A 22,210-nucleotide genomic window follows, 5' to 3' on the forward strand; every position below is an offset into this window, starting at 1 on the left:
CTTCATTAGGGTGATTAATGGAAGCCGGAAGAAAGCGGCAGAAATGCTGGAGAGGCGCCGTGTGATGTGACGACGTCTCCGACGTCTAAAATCTGCTTGTTGAATGTTTGCTTTCCATCATGTCACGCCACGCGGCTCAGGCACAGCTGCAGCGCGGCAGGAAGCTTTGTAAGATTCGGAAGACGAGATTAGTAGCTCTGGCTATTATAGATGACCAATCAAAGCGGCTGCTCGCTTTCATCTCAAAAAGCATCTCTCGCACGCTGCTTTTGTTATTGTGTGAAATATTTGGGAGCAGATTTGCCTCAACAGACTGAGGTATATGGGACATATGGCGTATGGCACCACTATTCTGTTTCAGAGTCAGGATTAAAAACTATATCTTTTTGTTGCTTTGGCGAATTAAAAAGTCAGATCCGCCCTCAACCTACCCAACTGTCCTCTTCTCTCCAGAACTTGTACCTAGCGCATAATATGACCGGTGTCTCACATTCCCAGCAATCCTTGACATCAAAAATTGCCTTGCCCTACTTGACAGCTACCTGTCACACATCCTCCTGCAGCTCCTCTCCCCACGCTCGAAGTGGTTTGCATCATGGCTCCAAAATACCAAACAGACGCGGGGTTGGGGTGGGAGATAAGCGATGCACTCGTGTCGGTTTAGTTGCACAAAATCTTCAAAAAATAAAGCTTGGACTAATGAGTTGTATATCTATATTCATAGAGAAATGATCTCCCACTGCCAGTGAAAAGTGAAATATCTTATATTGTTCTTAATAATATAAAATGACAGGCCACTCTTGCAGAAAGGAAACATAATCGTGGGGAAAAATGCGTAATCGACTAAGAGGTTTCCTACCACGACTCCACTTATATGTGGTTATTATAGCTGCACTTGTGCATTGGTCTGCACGTATGTTGTCCGTAATGGGGACTCACAATAGGGGTTCCGCCAAGACATAAAAGAAGAAAAACGTCCTAAGAGGAGCACAACTGTGGGTAGTCTACTTGTGCAACTCGAATGTCTTGATTGCACCCGAGAAAGCCCAGAGAACATTGTGCAGATTCACGGACCAGCTGATGTCTTTATAGTGAAAAGGAAAGGCCGCGGGAAACAAAAAAAGATCAAGTGGAAAGCTAAAAAGCAGACTTGACTCTTCAAAGAGAAACTGCCTCCCGCCTCGAGTGTGCCGCGGGAGGGAGGGGACCTGCTGCCTCTGTCCTCCAGTTCCGCCGTCCTCCGTGGTTATTAGCAGCGCGGCGTCCCGAACCCAAGTGCAGGCTCACGAGCGCGGGCTCTGCCACGGGACGTCACTGGCGAAACAAAAGTCTGTCATACCCGAACCTTCCCCCCGCCTTCTCCAGGACGAGATGCGGCCTGACAGGTCGCTGACTGTTAAGTTGGGGACTGCTGAGAGCACACAAGACGGTGCATTCGGAAGCGTTTTATCATAATGCTCCTAAGAAATTCATGCCTCCCTGGAATCTGCCTGAATGTTTGAAGCTGCCTCCTCACAGATTCTAACCCAGTTCTTTAATCAGGAGGAGAGGCGCGGCAAAAAAAAAAAAAAAGAATATGCCAAGGGGAAGTGTTATTCACGACCCATTTCCACCGAGGAAGAGGTTGAAGACGCCACATGTTTGAGCTCATCACAGCGTTAGCCGCGGTAGCTTCATGGGGCAACTATCAACTTCAATTTGTGAATGTTTTTCTCCACAGATGTGTTGTCAAACACCAGATGTGTAGAGCTATGGTATAGCTCGCGGGCTGCGGTGGGACACATGTTACACAAAGAGATTACGCAATAATCAACTAGACAGGCGTATATTATTGTACAGCTGTGGCAGCTAATAGTAACAATGTTGACAACATGCTAGCGCCAACTCAAAATGTAATAAGGAAAGTTGAGATTATTCACCAGTTTAGTTGTATGTCATGCAAAAAATATCATCGACTGAATATAAACACATGGTATCACAAATAGATTTCAACAGCTTTGAAGCTGAACGTGTTGGCTCTGACTGTCGCCATCTTTGAGGTGCCTGACTCCGCCCACATCCCAGCTAATTCAAATATGGGCAAAGAGGTGGAGTGTGCCTGGAGCTGAAACCTAGGGAGAAACCTGTGAGGGCCCCAACGTCGCATAAAGGAGACAGATCCTTAAATATGTGTACATTTAACAGCTTCATATAATTTAAGGTCAGGCTGTAGATATGTTTAAGTTTTGTTGTAAAGTTGGACTTTTTAACACGTCTAATTGGATTGACTCGCTTTTGGAGCCTGAAGTCGTCAACTGAAGAACTGTGGCTTTCGGAAATTGCAGCTTGAAATACACTTTATACCATTTCCTTCATTTAAAGTTGTCTTTGGAGTCACTATGAAATTAAATCTAGGAGGCAATTAGCTTAGTTTAACATAGAGGCTGAAAGCAGGAGGGAATCCATGTGTCTGAGGACCTAAAACTAAAAGCTAATTTATACAACCCAGCTATTTTGAAAATTAAGTTTTGGGATTGTTGGTGCCTACTGGCTCCTAAAACGACAAACTGTTAGCTTAAGCCTAACTGCACAAACTTTGTTGTGAATTTCTCCTCAGGTCCCAGTGAGCTGGATCTCAGTATTCTTGGTGAAACAAGCGGCCTGGCAGACGTTGCCTGCAAATACCATGAGGTAGGATTACGATTTCTTTTTTCATTACCTACTGGATGTTGAAGAGTTTGTGTCAAGATTCATTTGGAAAACTCTGCTGTCATATGCTCAGCTTGCTAAGGCAGTTTTTGTGGGGGAAATGTGGAAATGTTCAAGTATTCAATACAGAAATAACATTTTTTTTTGTTTGCATGTGCAGCAAAAAATAAATCTATTTACTCAAGTTTTAGTCCCAACACCACAAACTGTGGTATGAAGGCCGTCCTCTTGCTTGACTAATCTCCATAACAAACGTATTATTATGAGCAGCAGGAGCAGCAGCAGCAACTTCTCTTGTCACTGGTGGTTTTACAAAGAAGCTGAAGTTTGAGGCAACACCGCTAACGAGCAAACACCCCCATTTCCCCAGCTCCCCCAGCTCTCGCTCTCTCCTCCTTACTTGCAAAAACCCCGACTTAAATGACAACCGCAAATTACCTTTTCAGAAACGGCAAACACTGAACTCATCATTTCAAAGGCCAGATGATTCAGCGCTGCAAATGTCCTGCAATAGCGAATGTTGTTGCGTAATGCTCAGCCGCGGTTCGGGCGAGCTGCGTTCCTCCGCACAGCCCCTGCGCTGCTGCACCCAGTAAAGCATAACGCCGACCTCTGTCTCAATTTCCATCCCCCGAGTGTCTAGAAACAAATTGCCTTTCTCTCTCTGCCTCTTCCTCCTTGGGTTTCTTCCACTTCATTTTTTTCTTTTTCTTTTTTTTTAGCTGACAGAGGTTTCTTTATTGTTTTTCAGATTTCCAACCAGGCAGAGGGTTTCAGGGTATATACACAGTCTCAGCTGCACACCTCTTTGCATTTATTCAGCCTATTGAATTCCCACTTGGGAGCTGCTTGTGATTACTGAGTCTGTTTATTGTTGGCTGCTCAGTAGTGGAGACGTTTGGGCATTTTGCTCAGCAGTAAGTCACTGTGGTAGTCGAGTAAAAAGGCTCTTCTCCTGTCATGTTCTCCCTCTGTCCTTGTTCTACTCAATAATGTATCCATACACTTCTTTTTGTGGATATATTGCTGTTTTTATGAGCATGTTTGGCCTCTGTGGCATTTAAAAACTGGTGAAAGTTGAAGCCTTAAATCCAGGAATCATTCCAGCTAAAACACTTTTACATGAAAGAGACTCCCATATATCACCCATTGTCTTTCAAGGCAGAGCTTTAATGTCCAATTCCGGTATGAATGCTATCTATGTGGATCTAATGAGTGAAATCTGTATTTGAAGTTACCTTCAGATTTTGGACTGTTTGTGTTTCAAGGCTGAAGGTTGTTTGTTCTCGCTTCTCGGGATGTGAGAACAAAGTGACGTCATTTTATATTTACAGCCCTCGTTAGGGAGTTCTCTCAGCTTGTTCTCGACACATTAACCAGGCAGAAAGTTCTTATTGTGTTGTGTCTGGTTACTTTAATCAACAAAAGGAGCTGTGGAATGGCAGGTAATACAGAACTTTAACAACTCACAAGAACACGGAAACGTGGTTTGAAGTCCAAAACGTGGCATGGAAACAGATGGAATGCTAGAGGACAAAAACATGGAGACAACAACATGGAATCATGGCATGGGAACAAAATAGCATGGCAAGACAACTAGTGCCGGAGTTCGGTTTCTCTTGAAGTATGACTGACCTGGCCAGAACAAACCTTGTTCTTGTTCTTGCAGCGTGAGAAGCAAGAAAACAATTTTCTCTTCTCTCCTTCTCTGGAGTATGTAACAAGCTATAAGCTACAATTCTTCTTCTTCAGTGGTACAGTCAATTGGACAGTTTCATTAAAAGTTCTGTTTGTGTTCATTTTCCTTGAGATTTGTCTTTATTCCAGTTGCGTAGCTTGGGATGACCTCATAGCACCAAGTCTGGCAAACACATGGCTCATCAGTCACTGACAGTGCCTCAACACTGAAGCACGGAGGTGACGGTATCATGCTATAAGGGGGTGGCTTCTCAACAGGTGGACAAGTCTTTATTTTAAACCCCACGCTCCATGTTATACCAGTGGAGAGACCTGAAGATGATTGTCCACCAGTCTAGCAAAGCTCGACAGGTTCTGCAAATGAGGAATGGATTAGCCTAAGGACTTGCATAACATGAGAGACTTACACAAGTGTCCCTTTTCCTCCAGGGCTCATTTGGAGCCAGTGCCTGACTTTGTCTTTGTTTTTCCACCACCTAAACACTGGCCAAACAGTTTCAACTGGTTCCAAACAGGGGCCAGAGTTTAGCACTTGGTAACCAGCAGGTCGCATCAAGCAGAAGACTGTAGGTTTCATCCAAACTCCAAGACAAGTTGGTGGGAGCCTCTCGCACAAAGCTGGTGTTCCAGCAAATACAAAAAGACATGGCTGCTGCCGGGTACGACTTCTGAATGTAGCTAGCTTCTGAACCAACTTAAGAAGTTAAGAAAAGAGAACTGGGACGCAACGTCTGGGCCGAAAGGAATCCTGTACCCACACCAGACCCACACAGTCACATGATCACGTTTTACACTAATATAATGACTTGGCTACGCCTATGCAAACGCAAACTGGTTCTTTGGAGCCACCAGGTTGGAACCACCTAAGCACTGTCTCTGGGACCAGCACCAAACTACCAGGTTCTTTTTGGTGTGAATCTGAGACTTAAAGCTGTAATGGCTGCATATAAGTTGAATTCAGTAGATTCACTTCGTTATTGTGGGCCATTGAGTGAAGATTGATTAGAATCCTTTAAAATGAAGTCTATGACATTGCATATTTCGTATTACTTTCTAAAGCTTCATGCACACCCAAAGAAACTTAATCCAAAAAAAAATAACAACCACGTGTTAAAGAAGTAATAAAGGAAATAACCAAGTCTCTCTAAAGTGCAATCCACATACCAAGTGCTTAAGAAACCCTCAATGTAGTGCTTTCACATCTGGAACATACTTATTTAAAGAGCTGTGATGTGCTTTGCTTTATGCTGTGATTATGTTGTCAACGGCAATTGAGGAGCTATCAATCAATGAATCACATGAAAACTAAGCAAATGTCATTCTCTGAAATGTTACAATTAGCAGTTTGAAATGAAACGTTTTGATGCCAAACCTGTACATTAAATCAGGTGAAATTTTATTCAGAATTAACACACTGTTGTGACTGCAGACTAAGTCGGCTTGTTTTTGACTATAGTCCGTGTATGATTGTCTTCAGAGCTCATCACAGTGTTTGATCTCAATCCACCCAGTTCACAAATTGAATTACTCACAGCTGGCTGTGTTACCCGAAAGCCTACATCTTCTTGGGTGTCTCCAGGGCCTCGCAGGCTAAATCACAACACAACATGCTGATCGATATTTATTGACCGATGTCGCTTACTCATCATTACTCAGACTCATTCAGAGACAGGATAAACACTCCACTATCAATACAATAAGGTGGTAATCCTTGCAGAGGAGCCCACAGAGCGGCTCGAGGACAAAGACGAGCAGCTGGCTCATTGAGGGCAGCCATGTCCTTGAACAACACCTTCCTGTGGAGAGCGCTTTCTGTCAAGTGGAACGATGGCACCGTGCCGCCTTGTCAACCTGTGTTTGTAACATTGGATGTGAGACGGAAATGAGTTGTGTTAGCATGCTGATCCGAAGAAGGTGGCGGAGGAGAAAGACAGCAGGGCAGGGCGGCTATTTTGGAAATCTGGTGGCAAATCTCAATGGAAGTTTTCCTCCGATTGTTGACAGAGCACCTACAGACAATGTGCTGTGCAGCATATAATTTGATGTTGCATTTTTCTTATTCTGTTAACCCTTTATGGGACAAGGAGCCATATTGTATATGGTCCCTATATGGTCATATCGAAAGCTCTCATAGAGCCAAGCCTCCTGTTTAATTGCAGCAGTAAAAAGTAGCCACAGTAAATCTACAATACATCCAATCACTATGCACGGCTTCAGTCAGCATCGCCCGACAGAGCAGCTGCAGCTGAGCTCACAGCTACTGGCTGTACCCTGTCACAGCTCGGCCTTACGAAGGCAATAATGAGCAATGAATGCGTCACCTGAAGTGTCACATCATCTCTCTGCACAGAGTCTCCTTACACTGGAAGTGTGTTACAAATGGACTGCAACAACACACCAGCTGTCCCAGTGGAACAGAGAGATTTAAAAGGAATATCACGAGAATGCTCAAGAGTAGTTCAGAGGAGCATTCCCCACTGCGCAGCACTCAGGCTTTTCACGGAGAAGAAAAAAGAAGTTTTTCCTCGCCTGTATCTTCAGTGACATTCGGCGACAAGAAAGATGGCTCTGAAAAGTTTGTTGCAGCCGCATTAACCATGAGTCTAACTTTTATCTGCGTTATATTCCCAGCACTCTTAGCTTCTTCAGAACGCGCGCTTCTGTCTCAGCTGTGTCTTCAAAGCTCTGCAAGTTTGCCCAAATTAATGAACTTATTAACTTAATCTTTAATCGTCAACAAATAGAAACTCAGCCCAATATTAACACTAACGGTAACAATTTATGTCGTTTAAAGTGAGTTTTAAAATGTGAAACAGCTGTTAATGCGTACCGAAGCTAATGTAGCGCGTTGACGTGATGACAGCTAACAGTCTAACAGGCTGTAACTCCAGGCTCGATCTGCAGACGCTGTCAAGAGGCATTGTGGGAAGTGAATGATAAACGTGCAGGACGCGTTATGCTGCATCGATAATGACGAGCAATCTTCATCCGTCCTGCGCGGCTGTGGGCCCGTCGTGGCAGACATGACAGTCCGTTTTTCCGATGTTGTGGTTCCGAGGTCTGAGGAGAACGAGCTGAGGGCGACAGACGGAGTTCGTTTAATTCGATCATACGGGTGACTCGCCGGGAGAGTCTGGTGTGAAGAAACTGTCGTCAGAAATGAAGATTTAGAGGCATATTGCGCTGATGCTAACGAAGTCATCGCCGGGGATCTGCTAGATATCAGACGGATTTCTTTGAGCCACACTGATGTAGAAGCTCTGATGACGCTTGGTCTAGTTTCATTTTGAAGGTTTGTCACGCACTGTGGCTACTGATAAATCACTCACAGTTGTCTTTTCTTTCAGTTCTAACGCGATAGTGATAGCTTTCTTTTGTTTTCCGCCTCTTTCCGCCAGCTCTTAAATCTCATGAAATTTCCCTTTATGGGCCTGTAGATTATACTAGTTTCGATGGTCAATCGAGATTTTTTTAAGTTATTAACCCCTAGGGAGTAATAAGAAAAGACAAGCTGCTTCTCGTGTTTTCTTTGCAGTTGTAAACAAGCTTTACAGTCCCGACACAACTTTACACTTGAGGTGTTGTTTTTGGACATTTGTGAATGTAGGAGTGTGTTTTCGAGACGTGCTGCTGTGCGTATCACATACCGTCACTGTATATCACACTGCATCTTGTTACCAAGACTTTAAGAAACACCGTATCATTTTTTACAGAGAATTTGTGCGTGTTTATATACGCATCTCGTCTCCGTCACGTTGGAAGCAGTGCTCGCCGTGCATGTGTTTCTCCCTCTGAGTCACCGCACCAGTTGGTGTACCCACATTTCAAGCTGGCCCGTCGTTGGCGCCCAGCACTCCTCCACACTGACGCCATCTATTTTACACCAGCCACAGCCACAGTGCCGAGCTTTACTCCGTGTCTCTGCTGTAGCTCCAACTGCAGCTACGCCTGGACTTCGCGCTGACCTCTCTGTGAGCATCCACATATCTAAATCACAACCATTACAGTCAAAGCAGCGCGAGGTCAGGAGCCAGCGATAGATGGAAATGTCAGGGGAGGTCGTTTTTCTTTGGGAGTCTGTTCGCAGTTGGTGTCCAATTGCTTTCTGACATCTGTGTACGACTCTGCGTACTGAAAGCCTCCTCATTACATTTAAAGTTATAGTACTTATATGTCATCTTCTTATTACTAGGTACCCTGGGTTACTAATGTACACTACATGTATAAATACTGACTGCATGTTCAATCCAATCGAAAATACTTGTTTTCTCATACAAGGTCACTGTTGGCTAGACAGCGGAGATTCTCTGCAATTTCCAAAACCATTACATATTATGGCTTGAAAATAAGTGACTTTTGGTTGAGGCCTTGTTAGGTTTAGAGAAAATATTTTTTGGGTCAAAGTGACCGCTTTGCTAAAGTTAGGGGTCATGTGGTTAAGGTTGGGGAATGATTGGGTCTGTGCTTCTAAATAAAGAACGTTGACAAAATGTCATTACGTTGATGTTTTGATGACTCGTCCATCCACCTCCCACCCACTTTACTGGTCCCAGGATTGAGTGTGTGTGTGTGTGTGTGTTTTATTATTATAAATTCTTTATTTAACCAGGTGAGCTCACTGAGATAGAGAATCTCTTTTGCAAAAGCGACCAGTGCTTTCAAGTTCCTTCTCTTTGAGAGAATGGGATCAGACCAGACAATTTTAAGGCAGCCTGCAAGGAATTACAAGCTTAGGGAACAGCATTTTTTTTCCCATTTCCGTGAACACTTGAGGGACAGTCAGTCAGTGCGTTTACGGGCACAGCTTAATTGAGCTATGCTTGAAATTCGACTTTCTCAATGCGGTCATTGTCCCAGTTTAGATGCTATTGAAAAAATCGAATACCTGACAGGAACATGTCCTCCTCCTCCACACTAGGTGGCGATATGTGTTTTTTCAGCTGGTTAACACCATGTTAATACGACCCCCTTTGCAGATTACTTATTATGTCATATAATAAACAGAAGTCATTCATGCGGCAGACTGGCGTTTCAAACAACAACCAACCAATCTTTTATAGTGTTCACCAAGACAGGCTTTGTCATGCGATTTCCTGGCTTCCCACAGTTAAGAATATACATGACCACTAAGCATGTACATCCCTAACTAAACCACATTCCTGCTACTTGTCACACAAAAATAGGAAAAGGCCATTTTCGCTGCCATCAAATACCTAGACAGTGTCTCCTCTTACATAACTCCTGGGACTAAATCATCAGAAGGGTGTAGTAATTACCTCAACAGAAACACTGTCTTTGTGGTTAAAAATAACACAGTAAGAAGGAGAAACAGCAAACCATTCTGATTTAATGATCAGTTAGTAACTTCACTTACACAACCTCTTGGCATATTTGGCAATGACAAACATAAATCCTCTTAAAACTATGAACATTAACATGAACGTACTCACCAACGGGGCCCCCATCATCATGTCAAAAAGTCATTATTGTATTAGATAAAACTATTTATATAAACTATTTTTTGGGACAATAAATGTATTATATAATGTTCAGTTCAATTGCCTCAGCTTAGTATGGTCAGTCATCTCACACAGCATCTATCTGCATATTAAATGTTTTGCTTTTCTCCGATGTGATGTCGGATGCTCAGCTTTTCACACGTTCTCTTGCTTTTTGGTGGGAAGTGACAGAAAACATGGAGGCGACGAAGCACATCGTGTATTGTTGGGTGTAGGGACAATAGTTGCTTGTTTCAGATTTTGGTAAATGTGTTGCACAACTTGGATAGTTTAAAGTGCCAACAGACACGGTGGTGAGGAGGAATTCAATAAGTGCTCTCGACTTTCCCTCCACACACTCCCACGACTTGGTGCTTGAATGATTGATGTGGTTCTGTTTCCCGTTTGAACGATTAATAAAAACATTTCCCTTTTAATCTTTGAATATAAATGAGGTTGCACTTAGCTGGGGAGTCTATCTGGCATCTTAACAATAAATATTTGAAGAGTTATATCTTCAAATATATCCTCAAATTGTCCTAAATCAATGTAGCATCCATACAAATGATTAAATTCACCCCTAATTATTTTATTCCTTTTATTTAGTCTCATTTGTACACTTAACTGCAATAAATAAGGTTAAATAAAGACATATTTAATAAGGACTGAACATCTTTCCGCTTTGAGATTTAATGAGGTTATAATGTAACACTCGAGTCATTAGCAGGTCATTTGTGCTAGAATGATGCAGATTGCCGAAGCTGAGGATGAAAACAAAGGAAACCTGCAGCTATGAGACCCGGGAGAAATTATTTTTTAACATATTTGTTTGAATCAAAAGCTTTCCCTCTAGAAACGTACTCAAATAAATGCAACACGTCTCCTAGACATTTTTTTTTTTACGCCCTGTTTGTTGCTCTGCGATCACGACACATGCATTCCAGTCTTCCTTTAGGCTCAAAGTATGTGTTTACTGCAGAGATATAAAGGTGTACACAAGACTCTAAATCTCCCTATTTCAAATGCAGCTTATCTTTTTATTTTATTTTCCTTTTCGCTATCCCAGCCTCGGTGTTTGAGGGCTTGTCCGTGTTTTTTTTTGAGCAAAACATCTTCCCAGTGTTTAAACCTGTTCTGACCTGATCGTGAAAAGCCAAAGATTCATCATGAGTAGAGGTGTTTGTACAGATAATGCCCCAAAATTATAGAGGGGATGCATTGACGTCACTGCCTCCCGGGGCCACGCCCCCTGAGTGGCACAAACACAGTGAAACGTATCAGTAAATACAAACAGACCAGGAAAAATATGGATTATCAGATAAAATTAAGGACAACTGGATTCAACAATCATCCATACGAGCTAGTATGGATTTGGAAAAGTGGATTAGCCTCAGTTTAAGTTAGTTTAAGGTCATTTCCAATATGGCAAATGTAGCTAAATAAAAGATGCTAACGCTAGTGCATGACTTAGAAGCAAGTGTAGTGTAGTGTCTGACCGGACATTAAAAGGATGATGAGGAGTGGTCGTAAATATTACGTTTATTGTTCTATTGTTATTTATTGTTGCAACTGAAATAGTTGCAATAATCGGCCGTAACTACGCCAAAACAACAACATCCACAAACTTATCTGACAGCCCTCCATTTAATGGAACTTAAGAAGCAACTTAAGGTATGACTTCATCAAAGAATTCAGCATAAATTATTATTACCTGACACTGAATGTGAACCACAACACCAGGTTTCGGTGCCTGGATTCCAGTTGTTTCTTCGTAATGCAGCGATACATTTACTTCTCTTTTCTTTGGGAGTCGGAGATATTTGTAAAAAATATCTCTAATCTGTTGGTGCAGTCAATCGCAAAACAGCTCCTCGCCCTTTTTTAAAATTTTTTATTTATTTATTAATTAATTTAGACGTTATTAAAGCCTACGGTTCAAACTAATGCTGCTAATCTTCATGCTCAACTGTCACTTTTTACCACTCAGTGGCCGTAACCATGGAGACTTTGCTGGCTGTGACGTCACACGCATACCCTATATATACACACAGACATCCATAGATGGAGAAAGAAGGACGGAAGCAGATTCTCTGCTCCTGTCTCACCTCCGCACAGCTGCCAATCAGTGTTAAGCTGGTGTCAGATGAACTGTCATAACAGCTCACTGACTTCCCTTATTCTGATGTGTGTTTTTTTGTTTTTATTTTTTATTTCTGAAGTTATCCAACCATCAAACATGCTGACAAAGACTAAGGGCGAAACTAAATGCATCCCAACTGCATATTGATCTCCGGTGTTTCTGGCTTTAAAGCTGCAGGATTCAGATTTGCATCGTGAAAACTCTGTTGTAAGGTCCATTAAGATGCTGCTTTTGAGTTGGTGTGTCCTGGCTTGCACAAAGTCCTGACCTCAGTAACTAATTTGGGATGCACTGCAAACCTCATTAGGCAACATCTCACCGTGGGACGTTACAAATGCTCTGGAGGCTGAAGAGCAGCAAATTCCTGCAGCCAGGGTCCAAAATTTGCACGAAATCTGAGAGGTGCATTGATAATGGTTCCAAAAACCTGCCTTGCCACTAGGTATTTTCTGGCCAAGTCTGCTTTTAAATCTCTCAATTACCACATGAATGCATTTTCTTAATGGACATCACTGTAATTTTATTCTTCAACTTTGCGTTTTCTCCTTTCCTGTGTTTGTCCAGGATGAAGAGGAGACAGAAGCCGGGTTTACTGAGGGAGCAACAGAAAGTGAGTTTACATATTAATAGAGTTTTGATTCACAGTCAAATGGGAGCTCCTCCCTGACATTTCCACTGTGACTAGGACACTTCGTCCCCTCCCCTTTTCTTTTCTAAACTAGCAGCCGACTCCATTCAGCATTTCATCACAAGCCATTTGTTCACAGTAAATGCCAAGTGTCATGTAGCTGTTGTTCGCCAGATGCCTGTCCCTGCAGCGCCCTGTGTTTGTGCGCTTTTATCAGTGTCACTCAGCATCAGCAGCATTGATTGTGTGCTTCACGGGCGGACCCGTGTGTTGATTTGCTGTTGGCAGTTGGGCCTGATGTTTATCTCATCGGCTTCTCCTCTGTCCTCGGCAGAGGAGAAGACAAACCCCACGTTAAAAATATTGAGAGAAAGAACAGTGTTGTCACTGGGTTCTTGTCCGAAATAGCAACAAAAACAACAGTGACACAAGCAGAAACATAGTTGCACTAAGGGGACTGTCTCTGTTATATGAAATCATTACATTTTACATGGAAGACTTTAAAGTAAATGTAAATGATGTGATGGAGTGTGAGCATGAGTTAGCAGAGGTTTAAATGTGGGGAAATGTTGGTCCGAATGTTTGCGTGCACCCGTCTGCTCCACATGTTCAACTGTGATTTTCCTCCCTCTGACAGATTATTGTACAGAACAGAAGAAACCAAAGGTCATTTTCATGATGGGTACGTACATGTAGCACAACACACCACACACACACACACTTACACACACACACACCTTAGCACCGGTGGAGGCTGCCTCATTAAGAAGAGCTGAAAACGCACTGAATCATACATACATCACGTTTTGTTTTTTCATGCGTAATCACATGTTCACAACATTTCCTACTGTTTGAGAGAGGAATTAATGCAGTAGATTCACTAAGGATGAGTAAATGTTGTAGGATAATCCCACACTAGTAGTAAAACAGGTTCGCACGGCCCTGTGTTCGGAGGAAAATTAAATCTTATCAAGATGAAATGAAGAAACAGGGACGGTTACGGTTTCATTTATTTCGACATATTTATTCATATTTAAACGTGATTAAACTGCTATGTCTGTGATGTCAATAGCAGCGGGACCGGCTACCGTAATAACTGTAGTCTGCGCGCAACATTTTTTTTTTCTCATTCATAAAATGGTAAAACTTGGGACACTTTCGGAGACAGCTATGCAAAACAGGGACTGTCCCCAGAAATCGGGGACTTCTGATCAACAAAAACAACAAAAAAAAAATTACACCAAACCTTTTTTTTGGTCCTCTCGTTCTGCCACTTCATTTTTCAGACATTTCCATCTTCACCACGCCTCACAGTGATGCAGTCGCACCATGTGGGGTTAAAAGTGCTACTTATATATATATATTTATATTTATATACACACTGAAAGACTTTAGTCTGTTTGAGAAGGGTCAAATCATTGGCATGTATCAGAGAAAACATCTAAGGAGACTGAAGCAGAAACCACTTACATTGGGTTAAGAACTGTCCAACGCACGTTCCTTCAAGGAAGGAATGTGTTTGGAAAAACATCCTGATTGATTGTGTTCAGTAATCACTTAAAAGTTTGGTGAAATCAAATCTAAGAAAAAGAACAACAGGCCAAGAAAAAGTGCTGAGAGATGAATGAATAATGGAAATGTTGCAAATGATGTAACCGCTGGTATTTTGTGAGCTTGGATCAGTCTCGCGCACAATTGAATTAATAAATAAATGAACACATGTTAGTAAAAAGCCTCACAGGATAGACATCTAGTTCCTCGCGGTTCTCTTGTGTTCCATCTTTGTAGGAAAAAGTATTTGCTGATCAATTAGTATGCAGCGATAGCACTGGTAGGCAGTGTGGCTCGATCTGCTAATTGTAGAGAGGACATAGAGATGAAGGTTAATGAGAAATCTGGGACACACAGAGTCTCCATTATCCACCATCAGGGTTCCTTCTAAAATACTAAACGTATGTTCATTAAAATATTATTTAATTAGCAGCGTGTGTTTGCCCCGTGTCACGCCCAAATATTTATTGGTATTAAAAACATGGTAAACCAACACAACAAATCCCCCCTGAGCTAAATTAACACCTTATTTTTTATCATTATTATTTTACAGCTAATTGGAGGAAAATGTCACCTTCATATAACACCTGTCACCTAGACTCCGACGTGTCTCCTGAGCAGATTTTATACCACGTAATGAGAGATGATTTGATGGCACAAGCCAACATTTTTATGAACTCAACGCGTTCACAACAGTTTTCCGTTCACGCCGTCAGTACGACACAACAGAAAGTGGGATTTGGAAGCCAGATTTCATGCATCGTCGTCATTATTTCTTACCGTTGTCTTTATGCCTATGAAGTAGCCGTTAGCTCGGATCCTCTACCACCCACTGTTCACGCTGCAGGGTGCCCATAGCAGAATATCAACATGCTTGGTGCAAAGAATATTGATGAATTAGAGCCACATTTTATGGATTATTTTCACCTTGACATTGAACACATTTGGGAAGGTGCCAAACGGAAAAAGAAAGCACTTTTTCCCCATGACATTCAATCCATTTAAAACAACAAAGTGCCACATAGTGTTTATGTGGGTCTGAATATAACCCAATCAGCATCAAACAGCCGTGTTTCATGCGGTCCTGCTGGTCTGGTGAGGCCTATTTGGGTCGATTCTATATGGTTGCAAATCAGTCGGACTGTTCTCATGGAGTCCCGTATTGAGGCCATTTGTTCTGGGAGGTCGAGCACTATTTCATCACGGAGACGTCCAGTTAGCTATCGACAGAGACATTCCTGTGAAACAAAAGGCCTCAGGAGCGTTCGAAATCAACTGAAACAAACGAGGGTAATTAGCCATTTTGCAGTTTTGAAAGAGAGATGAGGAGAACTGAACTCTTTGTATAATTGGTGGAATATTTTCCTCTATCGCGCGTTATCAGACGCCACTGCAGGCACTAAATTCTTCTCGGTTTCCTTCAGACTGAATATTTATAGTAACTGGCATGACTAGAGTTAGTGACTTAACTGTTTTTTAACCTTGACACCTTAAAATCCAACCTAGACGGTCCCAGGGCGCATCGAGGATACGTTTATAGGTGGACTGGGACGTGTTCGACCACATTTCTTTGTCAGTGTGAACACACCTAGTCACAGACCTCCGTCACTTAACAGGGGTCTCATTCATTCAGAAAAAAAAATCAAAAAAACAAAAACACCACCACTAGAAGAAATGATCACCTGAAAAGTCTTTTAAAAGATTCTGCTCTTGTCGCTGTTAAATAAGAATTAACTAATTGAATTTAGTATGAGTACACTGTTTCTGATTCTGTCATTTAAAAAAAAAAAACATATCAGCATGAGGTTAAATGTTGATGTGATCATGTGGACGTGTGAGGAACCACGCTAAGTTCACTAATGACCATCGTCTATATCGATCCTCATCAGTACAGGTGTTTCTGCCTCAGACAGCACAGTGGTTAAATTGTGGTGTGTGTGGAAGGTTTTAGGGTTTAGGTTATTGTGTCTATGGTCTCTCAAGTCAGAGAGAGTTTTTACAGCTTGTTCCAAAATATGGAAGCACACAACAAACTGCTTTTCAACTTTAAAGGATCTCCACCACTTTATCAGAACCACAGAGACAGTCGCCGTATATAATATTTGTGCACAGACCCAAAAGTAAGATTGGATCTCCAGTGCTGGATAAGGACTCTATCAAGTACTGACTGGCCACTTGTGATTGTACTGCACAGGTTGGATGTCAACGCAAGGTTTAAACGCAGCCACAGAGAAATGTGGAAGAGCAGGGTGAAATTAATAAAGCGAATCCTGGATGTTTAATTCACTTTGTGCCTTCTTAAAGAACAAGTATCACGCAGAGTTTGAAGACATCCCGACGCAGCGTGGTGACTCCTCACTTCGGCATAAAAAAGGTTCCTGCCCCCCCGCCAACCTTCGTCTCCTCCTGTCACTCTGTTTCACTGATGCTGCTGCTGCTCCGGGGGAGGCCCAGGTTATCTGTCAGACTCTGGGCTTTAATCAGAGGAAGAGCTCAGAGTCGGCTGAAAACGAAATTATATCCTGAAAATACCATGAAAACTTCAAAGTGTCCACAAGGAATAAAAGAGTAATTTTAGAGGGGGAAAGGAAACTTCAGCAAAAAAAGTTAGGAACGTTATTTTTAAACCAGTAGGTAATTAATTAAAGCTCAAAAAGTATTGTCTAGTGAAGACTTAGTCCATCTCTTCTTGCCTGATATCCTCCTCACTCTACTGTAAAAGTTTCCAAGTTAAAATATTGCTTGTGTAATGAACAGACTTAGGTCTTCATGCCATCACTGCTCTCATTTTGAAAAGAAAATACCATCAATATCAGGAAAATCTGGGTTCAGCGCAGTGAAGTTGGTGGTAGAAACCAAATTCATGGACTGCGTTTCATTGTGCTAAACGTTTGAGGAAACTCAGACAGTGTTGAGGAAGTTGTTGTTACACACTTTACATATGTGGCAACATGGCGGCACGTCGTGAAAACACAGCGCAATGTAAGGATATGCAAAGGTGTAATGATGGTGTCTTTCACACTAATTCCCTCGCTTATAAAATTAGCAAGAAAACTATATGACTGAAGTACAGCATATTAACACAACTTGTGGACGTTACATAAAATTCCCACTAAAAAGGTTGTGAATATTACAAGAAGGGTGAGTTAATATGAGTGTAGCTATAGATTAGTTACATTTGGCACTGGGTGGTGCAAGGTGTAACTAGTTAGTAACAACCCTATTCGTCTAGTGGGCAAAGACTGAATTAAAGGACAACTAATCCAACCTGTTCCTGAACTGGAATTTAAATAAAAAATAATAATAAAACGCCTCTCTACATGTTTAGAAGCATTAAACCTAATTCACATTCATTAAACATGTATTTTGTAGACTTCTTGTGACAAAGCCGATAAGATCAGTTCCATATGAAGTTTAGCTCCTAATCACTGGTTCAATTAAAAGTTGGGAGGCAGGAGTTTTTATCTTATTTAATGTGAGTTTATTCAAGCACCTTTATAAAAAAACCAGAGGGAAAGTTAGAGTGGTGTTCTGCGGAGGCGGCAATGTTCCCCGGGGGAACTGCTAATGTGAGGTTTTACTTACTGCTTGTCATTTTCCCTCTGTTTCTACCTCCTCTCCTCATCCCACTGCGCTCTTTCACATCCAATTCCCTCATTTTTATTTCCCCTCTCTGCAGAAAATTACCGTTTAACGCTTGTAATCAGACTTAGTTCAGAAAAGGGAAGATCTGCTGCTGGGGCGCCAGGACACAATGGCAATTTAGTACTGAAAGGTCCCTGCTAGGATGCTAGTGTTTGAAGGCTAAAGGATGCCATTAACAGGCAGGAACCACCATGTTTTCTAGTTATACCCTTTTTCCTTCCACAAAGAGGTACAGTTTAAATTAAAGGTCCCATATTATGCACAATTCACTTTATAAAGGTCTTTTTAAAACAGTAATATGTGTAACTGTAGCCTGTGCATGAGGCCCCAGAAGTGTCACTTCCCTCACTTGCTTGCTCCACTTTTTACCAAATGTGCTCAAACAGGTGCACCTGAGATTTTTCCCTTCTTGACGTCACGCGGGGAAATAACCACCTCCCTCTGGTGGTGGATTCTTCCTTTGACCCGCAGCCCAGATAGATGAGGCCGCCCTCTAAAATTACAGATCGTGCGCCATTTTTTCTCCTTGCAAGCACACATGACAAAGGTACGTTGCTCTGTTGTTGGCTGCATCAACGAACCGTAACAACTACCCTTACAGTTAGCGGAAGCTAGCGTTAGCTGCATGGTAGTAACTGTAACAACACATACGAAAAAACATATTCAGATGCAATATTTTTTAAACTGCAGAGTCTGAACTTCTTCAGGAACCTCTCCTTCTGGTTCAAACTGGTAAGACTGAATGACAGCGTCTCTACCAGACATACTCTACTCTACATAGACATATAAATATACCGTAAACTTTAGGATGGTAACGGCAGCAAAAGCCGCATCCTCTCCTCTTTAGGGGCGTGGAGAAGGCTTGACCAGACACAGCTCATTAGCATTTAAAGGTACAGTCACAGAAGCAGCCTGTTCTCACTAGAGGTCACTAGCACGACTTTTCGACTCTCTGAAATTCAGGACCAGGGCTGAATTTGGGGTAATAAACTTTGAAAACAATGATCTTTTACCTCTGGCAAATATATGAAGTTGTTGAAAAAATGTATAATATGGGACCTTTAATACTCAAAGTACTACTAGATTAATAGTACTGCTACTAATTATTTAGAAATGACTAATCATCGTCTTTCTGTTATGAGGACATAAAGACTTACATAAGTGGAGGCGTGTGTTCTTTTATTGCCTCACCCAAGCTGAAGCTGTGTTCAGATGCCCACGCTTTGGGAAATGATGGCCAATAACAACTGAAAAGATGGCAGAGAACAATCCTGCAGAAAACCTCTGGCTAACGTCCCGTCCACATTCGTACAGGCGGTGTTTATTAATCAAACATCAGTGGAAACCACTCTCCCAGGCTTCTTCTGCATGATGAGAAGTGAAAATCGAAAAATCACTCCGCTGTCTGTAAGGAACATTTTTCTTTCCGCATTTTTTGTTTGAATTTGCACTGTGAGAGAGTTTGCTGCCAATGGCCATGATCAAATTCACGTGGTTGACGGAAGCATCTCCGTTTGTGAAGGGGAAAGCTTGTCTCCTCTGCGGTCCATTTATCATTTAGCCTGATGTACTTTTATATAGAGGAATGAGATTTTCTGTCTTTATGTGGTCCTCTACCTTCTTTTCCTGGTTTCAGGCCTTTCATCTTTCATCTCTGGCTGTGCCTCCATCTCTCTCTAATATATTCCATCTGTCACGTTGGCTCTTATCGGGGACATCGCTGTGATGGTGCTGTTCACACATGGTGGGATGGTTTGGTCTAAAATCTAGCTGAGCGTCTTCAGAGAAACTAGAAGCAAGGTCCAGGCGCTAGCTAAACACTTGCAGAGCTGCAGCCTTGACTCATTCTTTCTTTTTACTCACGGGTTTAGATTTTTTTTTTACCAAAAAGGACACATTTGATGTTTGGAAGTCCTCGGCACACACAGTACAAAGCACAATCGTTTTAATGTTTTAATGAGTTTGGCTGTAGTGATATATTCCCCACAAATGAAAAATCGTCTGTTGTTGTTTGGGCTAAAGTATATTGTCCTCAATCCGGTAGTTTGGTTTATGGTATTCCTGGCAAACATTAGCATGCCAACAAGACAGTGATGACGATAAACAATACAACAATTATACATTAACATGTTAGCAATGATTGTATTGCTGAGATTAGGATTTAGCTTCTACCTAAAACAAAATAAAGACAATAGTTTGGTTGGTAGGACAAGTGGTAGTAGACGATGAGATGAGTTTGTTTGGTTGAGTCCAAACTGATTATCTCAACAACTAATGCAGGGACTGTCATGATTCATGATTTCCAAATGAAGACTTTTTGTCTAAGTGCAACTATTAGGTAGATATTCGTGGTATATCTTAACGCTAGCATTCGTGTAGACTTTAGAGTTCGGGAAAAATGTGGATTATCAGATCAAATTAAAGACAGTTGGACTCAACAGTGATCCATACTAACTCGTATGGATCTGGAAAAGTGGACTAGTTTCAGTTAGTTTTAGGTTATTTAATTATGATAAATGTAACTAAATAAAAGATGCTAAGAGCTTTACTGAGAAGTAACGTCAGCGAGGAGTGATCGCAAATATTCGGTGAGAATGCTTGCAGACAGGAGTTGAACAATTGTATGCTGGGTTTATTTATCAAATAAGGGATTCAATAATCAATTTGGGTCAGCACTTGAAGAAAGGAGCGAAAACAAACACATGGGTGATCAAATCTGAAAGAAAGCAAAACTCAGAATTTTATATAATAAATGAAATGAAAATGAAAAACATGGACAAAACTAAGGAGTGCATGAACAAAGAAGCACTGCTGCCACATGCAAAGGTGAGGAAAGGAGGCGTGAAGGGGAGTGCAGTCTTTAAATAAGGAGTGAACAGGTGAACTCAATCAGGTAAATCAGGGAGTGATAGAAGGTGAAAACAAGACCCAATTGGTGAGAAGGAGAAAAGAGAAAAGATGTGAGGTAAAGGAAATGATGGAGGTGAAGACAGAAATGTCAAAATAAAGGGAAATTAGGATATTTGTTATAGTATGACTTCATCAAAAAATACATAAATTAATATTACCTGACACTAAATGTGAACCATAGCACCAGGTTTCTGTGTCTGGATTCCAGTTGTTTCTTCTAATGCAGCGACTCATTTAATTCTCTTTTCTTTTGGAGTATGATGTATCTGCAAACATACATCTCTGACTGCTTTTCAGATACGTTGGTACAGTCAGTCGCACAACAACTCTTCACCTTTTTTTAAATTAATTTTAACATTTTGATGCTATTAAAGTATGTGATTCAAGCTAATGCTGCTAATCTTCATGCTCAACTGTCACTTTTTGCCACTCGGTGATCGTAACCATGGAGACTTGCTTGCTGTGACGGCACGTGCGTACCCTCCATTGGCTGAAATTAGCATTTAGCCCCTCGGTACAACTCAGCAGAGACACCGGTAGTTTTTGGCCGTCCCACTAATTGGCTCCCGACTGAAAAATTTTGACCGGAGGGATCGAAATTCTGTCACCCGTGGGTCATTTTGTTGAGAATACACTAAGAAAAGTAACTCAAACAGAAAGTAAGCAGAAATAAACTTGATTTTTTTGGGTTCTCGGATTCATTTAATCTGAATTTCCGATCGTCTCAGACACATGAAACAATCTTTACCCACAGAGCCGTTTGTTCTTTGACCCGACTAACTACAAGAGTCCCTAACAAGCCTCTCTAGGCTTTCTAGGTCATTATTTTACTTCCTGGTGGAGGTGTCGAGCAGCAGATGAATACTGTCAGAGAGCGGGGATGTGCCAGTGAAATAAATGAAGCCAGCACTCATGTGCTGAATGCACAACGAACAAATCCGTAACTCCCCTCCCTGATTTCTTATGGACCTTTCTGACTTCACGGTCACTCCTGGATATTTCAAGTCTGGCTCGTATCTGTCCGCTCTCTGAGGAAATGGTGATGAGGACGTTTGTTTTGGAGTGCTGGCGGAGGACCATGGCACCGAGACATGAGACGAATATCGATGAATATGAGTTTTATTACTGGACTCAAGGCTGCTTTTGATAAATCGCCACTTCACTCGGCTTCACGGCCATGAAATACGTTTTCTGATTACAGACGGCCACAAAAGATCGCAAACGTGGCAGCCAAAACGCTGGCTGCCAGAGTAATCTCTCTTCCTAAATGTTGAGCTAAAATGTAAATGTGAAATATTTGTAGCCAAACAGGAGAAAATGGACGAGCAGTATCTAAAATGTGATACAATAATAGTGTCCCCAGTGTGTCTAGAAAATATGAGAGAAGACCATGCCATTGTTTCAAGTCTCTTCCAGAGAGGTGTGGGGGAAATACAAATCTAAATTTGTATC

At 41.8% G+C, this 22,210-nt stretch overlaps 1 protein-coding gene across 1 annotated transcript in view; it reads left to right on the top strand.

The window, feature by feature from the left end:
* ak5 (adenylate kinase 5) overlaps positions 1-22,210 on the top strand; it is an 81,094-nt gene that overhangs the window by 42,657 nt on the left and 16,227 nt on the right. Inside the window, exons 8-10 of the mRNA XM_047589608.1 lie at positions 2,597-2,670; positions 12,589-12,634; positions 13,290-13,334. Of these exons, the coding sequence (XP_047445564.1) occupies positions 2,597-2,670; positions 12,589-12,634; positions 13,290-13,334 (165 nt within the window). The remainder of the gene's footprint in view (positions 1-2,596; positions 2,671-12,588; positions 12,635-13,289; positions 13,335-22,210) is intronic.

The sequence above is a fragment of the Mugil cephalus genome, chromosome 7 (genome assembly GCF_022458985.1).
Source record: "Mugil cephalus isolate CIBA_MC_2020 chromosome 7, CIBA_Mcephalus_1.1, whole genome shotgun sequence".
Lineage (NCBI taxonomy): Eukaryota > Metazoa > Chordata > Actinopteri > Mugiliformes > Mugilidae > Mugil > Mugil cephalus.